This window comes from Phocoena phocoena, chromosome 17, assembly GCF_963924675.1.
Source record: "Phocoena phocoena chromosome 17, mPhoPho1.1, whole genome shotgun sequence".
NCBI lineage: Eukaryota > Metazoa > Chordata > Mammalia > Artiodactyla > Phocoenidae > Phocoena > Phocoena phocoena.
Window position 1 is genome coordinate 33177727 of NC_089235.1, and position 7906 is coordinate 33185632.

General features: G+C 50.5%; 1 protein-coding gene across 1 annotated transcript; it reads right to left on the reverse strand.

Annotated features, from left to right (window-relative positions):
- Positions 1 to 2217: 2217 nt before the first annotated feature.
- LOC136137355 (DPEP2 neighbor protein-like) lies at positions 2218 to 4634 on the reverse strand. Its single transcript, XM_065895760.1, has 3 exons — positions 4568 to 4634; positions 3272 to 3426; positions 2218 to 2325 (listed from the first exon to the last, which is right to left on the reverse strand). The coding sequence occupies exons 1-3, from the start codon at positions 4632 to 4634 to the stop codon at positions 2218 to 2220; spliced, it is 330 nt and encodes a 109-aa protein (XP_065751832.1).
- Between the last annotated feature and the right edge of the window lie 3272 nt (positions 4635 to 7906).

Genomic DNA, 7906 nt, shown 5'->3' on the forward strand with positions numbered 1-7906 from the left:
AGGAAGGAAGGAGGAAAGAAAGAAGAAAAGAAGGAAAGAAGGAAAGAAAGAAAGAAAGAAAGGACGGAGGGAGGGAGGGACTGTGGGAGGAGGGAAGGAAGGAAAAAGGAAAGAAAGAAAGAAGATAAAGTAAAATAAAATAAAGTAAAATAGAATAAAGTTATTAAATTAAAAATTACTTATTAAGAAAAAAAAAAACGAACGGATAGAACCTTTGGATAAATGGTGGAAGCAAAGCTATACAGACAAAATCTCATACAGAAGCATACACTTACAAACTCACAAAAAGAGGAATAGGGGAAAAAAATCATAAATCTTGCTCTCAAAGTCCACCTCCTCAATTTGGGATGATTTTTTGTCTAAATGAGGGAAGGAAAGAAGGAAGGAAGGAAGGAAGGAAGGAAGGAAAGAAAGAAAGAAAGAAAGAAAGAAAGAAAGAAAGAAAGAAAGAAAGAAAGAAAGAAAAGATAAAGTAATATAAAATAAAGTTATTAAAATAAAAATAATTATTAAGAAAAAAAAATTTTAAAACAACAGACAGAACCCTAGGACAAATGGTGGGAGCAAAGCTATACAGGCAAAATCTCACAGAGAAGCGTACACATACACACTCAGAAAAAGAGGTAAAGGGGAAAAAATGATAAATCTTGCTCTCAAAGTCCACCTCCTCAATTTGGGATGATTCGTTGTCTATTCATGTATTCCACAGATGCAGGGTACATCAAGTTGATCGTGGAGCTTTAATCCGCTGCTTCTGAGGCTGCTGGGAGAGATTTCCCTTTCTGTTCTTTGTTTGCACAGCTCCCAGGGGCTCAGCTTTGGATTTGGCCCCGCCTCTGCGTGTAGGTCGCTGGAGGGCGTCTGTTTTTCAGTCAGACAAGACGGGGGTTAAAGGAGCCGCTGATTCGGGGGGCTCTGGCTCACTCAGGCCGGGGGGAGGGAGGGGCACGGAGTGCGGGGCGAGCCTGCGGCGCCACAGGCCGGCGTGACTTTGCACCAGCCGGAGGCTCACCGTGCGTTCTCCCGGGGAAGTTGTCCCTGGATCCCGGGAACCTGGCAGTGGCGGGCTGCACAGGCTCCCCGGAAGCGGGGTGTGGATAGTGACCTGTGCTCGCCTTCTTGGTGGCGGCAGCAGCAGCCTTAGCGTCTCATGCCCGTCTCTGGGGTCCGCGCTTTTAGCCACGGCTCGCGCCCGTCTCTGGAGCTCCTTTAAGCAGCGCTCTTAATCCCCTCTCCTCGCGCAGCAGGAAACAAAGAGGGAAGAAAATGTCTCTTGCCTCTTCGGCAGCTCCAGATCTTTTCCCGGACTCCCTCCCGGCTAGCCGTGGTGCACTAAGCCCTTCAGGCTATGTTCACGCCACCAACCCCGGTCCTCTCCCTGCGCTCCGACTAAAGCCCCGCCCACCCCCGCGGCTGAGCAGACAAACCTCTCGGGCTGGTGAGTGCCAGTTGGCACCTATCCTCTGTGCGGGAATCTCTCCGCTTTGCCCTCCGCACCCCTGTGGCTGTGCTCTCCTCCGCGGCTCCAAAGCTTCCCCCCTCCGCCACGCGCACTCTCCTCCCGCGAAGGGGCTTCCTAGTGTGTGGAATCCTTTCCTCCTTCACAGCTCCCTCCCACTGGTGCAGGTCCCGTCCCTATCCTTTTGTCTCTGTTTTTTCTTTTTTTCTTTGGCCCTACCCAAGTATGTGGGGAGTTTCTTGCCTTTTGGGAGGTCTGAGGTCTTCTGCCAGCGTTCAGTAGGTGTTCTGTAGGAGTTGTTGCACGTGTAGATGTATTTCTGGTGTATCTGTGGGGAGGAAGGTGATCTCCGCGTCTTACTCTTCCGCCATCTTCCCCTCCCAGGTATCCGTTTTTTCTAGACTTTTCTTTCTTCAGCTCACAAAGGGGCCCCTGAGGATTAAGCAGAGGAACGTCAGGGTTTCTTCCAGGCCAGCTTCAGCCCTGGGATGTTCAGGGCAGACTCTCATTACAAACCTCAGTTTCTGAGGCTCCTGGCTTATGGCCATTTAGTATAGAAGGAGGCTCCTGGCTGGGGAAGGCTCAGACAAAACGATGCAGGTTCTAATCTGTGGCAGTGGGCAGTGTGTGTGTGTGTGGGGGGGGGGGGGGTGTCAGTGCAGGAAGAGGCATTCGCTGCCTTAGGCATTTAAACCATTGCCTTCTCTTCAGGATGACTCACCTGCAAGATTCTGTGGGGTCCGCCTCCTGCCACCATGCTACAATTGCCGGATTTTGGGTCTGGAGCAACCCAGGTCTTCGCCCGGCATTTCCGGAGAGTGCTTTCTCTTCGGAGCACGTCTGGGGACTGGCTTCTCTGCTTCCACCTTGGCTGGCGTGGCCAAAGGAGCATCTTCCATGGGGAAGAGAGGGAAGACATTCCAGTTTGGAAGAACAAAAGCAAAGACACACTCTTCTCTACCTTGTCCTGCCCCAAATATAAATTCATAGCACCTTCACAGTTTTATAACTATGGACTTAAAAAGACCAAGAGGTTAAGGGGCCTACCCAGTGTTACACAGGTAGTGGAGAGGTGTTCTGCTCGATGGTTAGGTTCACGTTGGGGCTCCGGATTTATAGCTGATAGGAATGTGAGGACAAGCTCATGCCATTTCAAACATTTCCAAGTGATGCTGAGAGAGATGTTAAAGGTGCAAAAGGAGGGTGCTGAATGACCTCACAAAGTGGGAATGGTGGGCCCATTTTCACATGAAATTGAAAACAAACTCATGGCAAAAGGACATAATAGAAAATGACAACATAATCATAACACTCCCCTCTCCCCTGGAAGTAAAATTCATTAGAATCCTCTCTCTCTCCACCATGAAAGGATGAGATAAAGTCTCAGCGGCAGCCCCCGTGAAAAACATGGTCAACAGGGTGAAGAGGTGTTACTAAGACCATATGGTGTGACTCAGAGAAGCAAAGAGACAACTCTGCCCTTAGCCTGATGAGGCCCCCAGGAAGGAACATTTGTGGCAACCTTGGATAGTGTGGCAATGAGAGAGAACCTTCTTTAGGAGGGGACTGACTCCCTGCTGCCGACCTTGAAAAAGCAAATATGGGACATTCGTTTACTGTGGCTCTTGCAGAGGCGATGTGCCCAGAGGTTGGGCCACCCTGCTTGACAATCAAAGCACCTTGTATTCCTGTGCTGCTTGAAAGCTCCAATCGCCGGATTTTGGGTCTGGGGCAACCCAGGTCTTCGTCCGACCATTCCAGAGAGTGCTTTCTCTTCGGAGCACGTCTGGGGACTGGCTTCTCTGCTTCTACCTTAGCTGGCGTGGCCAAAGGAACATCCCCGTAGAGCCGGTAGCCACCAACCAGGCAGTATGTCTCCCCATGCCAGCCCAACTGCGTTTCTCCACACCCGCGGTACAGGACATGGTAGTGACCAGGTGTAGGACGAGAAGCGGGAGCCACTGCTGCTGCAAAGAAAATCAGAACTGATCAGTCACTTCTGCTGTGCACAGTCTCCTGCCAGAATTTCCCTCTCTCACGTCTCTCCCAGTTTCTGGCTGAAGACCTTTTAATCTACTTGACCTCCAAAACACAGCCTTGGCGCCTCATCTCTATGAGTCCCTAGAGAAGGGACCCTGGCTGCAAAAGCAATCCCTAGAGCCTAGGGCTGCAGCACATGAGGAAGTCGCTTCACCGTTCCCAGGGAAAACAGTAGAACCCGAAAGTAATTGCAATCACGATCCTCTCCACCTCTCCCTTCCACAACAGAGAAAACATTTCTTGCAGTCTGTCACTTCTGAGGCTTTCATGGAAATGTCTTTCAAGTTTTGGAAAAAAATAATCTAATATAAATTGGTTAAGAACCCCGCCCACCTTGGCAACCCCTCTTGGGCCCCATCTATACTGCCTATTTCAAGCACACTGAACTCTAGCTGTCTAATACTTTTATGTCGATTAGAACAAGGCCAAATACTGAGGCAGAGTGATCAGGAGACTCAGAACCGTGTTCTGGGTACCAAGTCTAGGCTCACATCAACCCAGCCTCCTGGGACACCATCTCCTCAGCCCTCCAGTCTCATTAGCACTTCATCACCCCCACACACACCCCGCCTTCGTTCTTACGGTCTTCCCATCAATATGGCAACACCCTCTCCCCTAGTACTCAGCAACTCAGTAAGGGATGTGTCTGAGGGGACCGATATAGATGTCTACATGATAGCACAGTGGTGCCTGGGTTTGAAGGTGCGGTTCAAGAGCGGCCCTGTTCCTCAAACCGCTCCATTTGCAATTTGCCAACAAAAATGCGCTTGTCTTTTGTTAAGAGGCCAATCGGGAAAGGGTCTGAATGGAAGCACCCTGTAGCCCAAAGGGTAAGGCTACATTTATAAAGCTCAGAACCGTCCTGCACACTTGTCCAGGGATGAGCTTTCACTTGTCCTCAGCAGTGAGAACTGTGCGTCCCTGAAGGCGTCCCAGCTCACTGGTATTACTTACATCTGGGAAAGTGCTCAGCTGTACGTAGTTGGCAACCCCCGCAGGAACATGTGCCAGCCGGGTGAGGTTGTGTGTATATCACACCTCCTGTAGAGTTGCCCTGTCTGGGTGTACCTGCTGCACTGCCCACCCAGGGAACAGAGCACAGGTGAGAGTACACGTACACTACCCGGTCACACATTCTCACACAGACAGCCAAAAAGATTGGTATCTGGTGGAGAACTGGTAGAGAAGTTTCTCTGAGTGCAGCCCGTTTCCACAGTTATGCTGCCATGGAAACTCTGAGAACGCCTGTGAGGGCATCACTACCCAGTGACGTCATATATGGAACCTTTGACTTGAGGGGCAGGCTTGAGGAGGAGGGGCAGTTTTGTGGAGGAGAACAGGGTAGAGGCAAAGGTACTCTGCCTCGCCCCTCACCCCTGGGCCTCCCCACCCATGCCCTAGTCTAGTAGACACCCCACGTGGGGCGTGCCGGTGGGCTGGCACAGCCGCAGGGGCCACAGGAGGGCAAGAGAGACCCATATTCTGAGTTTGGCTTGAGAGACAAGATTAACGTAAGAGACAGCTAGGTTGTATGGCACTGACCCTAAGAGGCAGAGATTTGTGTGGCCTGGGGAATCAGGGAAGGCTCCTTGGCAGTCGGCCTGAAGGACAAGTGAGGTTTGGACCCATGCGGAAGAGAGGGAAGACATGCCAGTTTGGAAGAATAAAGGAAAAGACACACTCTTCTCGACCTTGTCGTGCCCCAAATATAAATTCATAGCACCCTCACATTTTTACAACTGAGGACTTAAAAAAACCAAGAGGTTAAGGGGCCTACCCAGCGTTACACAGGTAGTGGACAGGTGTTCTGCTCAACGGTTAGGTTCACGTCGGGGCTCCAGATTTACAGCTGATAGGAATGTGAGGACAAGCTCACGCCAATTCAAATATTTCCAAGTGATAATGAGAGAGATGTTAAAGGTGCAAAAGGAGGGTGCTGAATGACCTCACAAAGTGGGAATGGTGGGCCCATTTTAACATGAAATTGAAAACAAACTCATGGCAAAAGGACATAATAGAAAATGACAACATAATCATTACACTCCCCTCTCCCCTAGAAGTAAAAAGCATTAGAATCCTCTTTCTCTCCACCATGAAAGGATGAGATAAAGACTCAGCAGCAGCTCCCATGAAAAACATGGTCAACAGTGTGAAGAGGTGTTTCTAAGACGATTTGGTCCGACTCAGAGAAGGAAAGAGACAACTCTGCCCTTAGCCTGATCAAGCCTACGGGAAGGAACATTTGCGGCAGGCTTTGATAGTGTGGCAATGAGAGACAACCTTCTTTAGGAGGGGACTCCCTGTTGCCGACCTCGAAAAAGCAAAGATGGGACATTCGTCTACTGGGGCTGTTGCAGAGGCGATGTGCCCGGGAGGTAGAGACTGCTTCGACTACCATTTTAGAGGTTGGGCCACCCTGGTTGAAAACCACAGCACCTTCTATTCCTAAACTGCTTGAATCAGCGGGTGCACGTTAGGACACACGAAGTCAGGACCCATTGGAGCCGACTGCCTTTGGGAGTGGTAGAATGTAAAATGTGAAGGGGAATGCTCCGGAGGAGCTTTGTCATGGCAGGTGGGCCAGCATGAGACCATTCAGATTCTCCAGGGCTCCAGAGATTACTTGGCTGGGAGCATCCCTCTGATGTGGTGGGGGAATGTCTACCTTAATAGGACCTGGCTGGGCATCTGGGGGAGGCAGAATAAATGGTTTATTAACTACGAGAGCGAGAGACTCACCTGGGGGGTTCCACAAAAGCACTTAAAAAGACTTGTACCTGGATTCTTGAGCCAACCCTAAGACAACTTATCTAGATGTGGAGTAGGGCTCAGGAAGCTGCACTTTTAATAAGCTTCCCGGGCAGTCCCACCACAGTGGTCCACGGATAGAATGACCAAATTCTTGTGTATTCTCGGTTGCTTTTGGGAGTCAAAGTGGGCAATATGAGAAACCGCAGCAGCCCTACGTATAAACAGGGAATATTCAAGGCAAACAGAGGTGTTTAGTTATTCGATGCATGAATCAGATTTGAGAAAAGCTAGCCTGCTGGTTAAAGAACACAACCCTTACGACAGACAGACCAGATTCTGTCCTACTTACTTGTGTGATTTTGACCAAGTTCTTTTACCCTTCTGACTGTTTCTTCATATGGAAAAGAGCTACGGCTGTACCTTTAGCACAATATTCTCTTTTGGCAAAAGTTGCTCTGGGTCCATTTGTGTTCTCTGCAACTTAATCCTTTACAGTGCGCAAGCATTTTTAAGTTGTTTGGTGAAGTATTTGACTTTTAACTGTTCATTACTTTGGGCAAAGCTTATGTAGTGCTGCAGAGACTAGAATCTATGCAGAGATAGTGAGAGGATGTTATAAGCTTATTCTGCCGGTTTATGAAAAACGTTAACCTTTTCTCCTCTTCCTCAACCTGCCACCAAGAGGTGAGAAAGAAGGCAGAGCCTGGAAATGCACACCAAGCAATACTTCTGGGGAGTTGGTTGGAGCGGGAGGGCTGACGCCTGAGCCCAGCTCCGCTTAGCCGTGAGGGTCCGCGGCGTGTCCAGCGGCTGTGGCGGAACCCGAGGGTGGTGGCCGTGGGCCCGTGTCGCGGCTGCACTGGAGCGGTGAGTGAGGGCCATGGGCCGTTCTTGCGCGGCCGCCACATTCCCAGACCGGCCGCCAGCCCTCCTGGTTCCTTCGCCGCTCCCCGCCGCCGGGAGCCGGGAGCCCAGAGCAGCCCGCAAACGGGCACCTGCGCCCGCCGCCCGGAGATACACCAGAAATACATCTACACGTGGAACAACTCCTACATAACACCTACTGAACGCTGGCAGAAGACCTCAGACCTCCCAAAAGGGAAGAAAGTCCCCACGTACCTGGACGGGTGGATGAAAGGCTCTTGGTGCTGCAGCCAGGAGCCAGTGCTGTGCCTCTGAGGTGGGAGAGTCAACTTCAGGACACTGGTCCACGAGAGACCTCCCAGCTCCACATAATATCAAATGGCGAAAATCTCCCAGAGATCTCCATCTCAACCACAGCACGCAGAATCACTCAACGACCAGCAAGCTACAGTGCTGGACACCCTATGGCAAACAACTCGCAAGACAGGAACACAACCCCACCCATTAGCAGAGAGGCTGCCGAAAATCATAATAAGTCCACAGACACCCCAAAACACACCAACAGACGTGGACCTGCCTACCAGAAAGACAAGATCCAGCCTCATCCACCAGAACACAGGCACTACTGCCCTCCACCTGGAAGCCTACACAACCCACTGAAACAACTGTAGCCACTGGGGACAGACACCAAAAACAAAGGGAACTACGAACGTGCAGCCTGCAAAAAGGAGACCCAAAACACAGTAAGAGAAGCAAAATGAGAAGACAGAAAAACACACATCAGATGAAGGA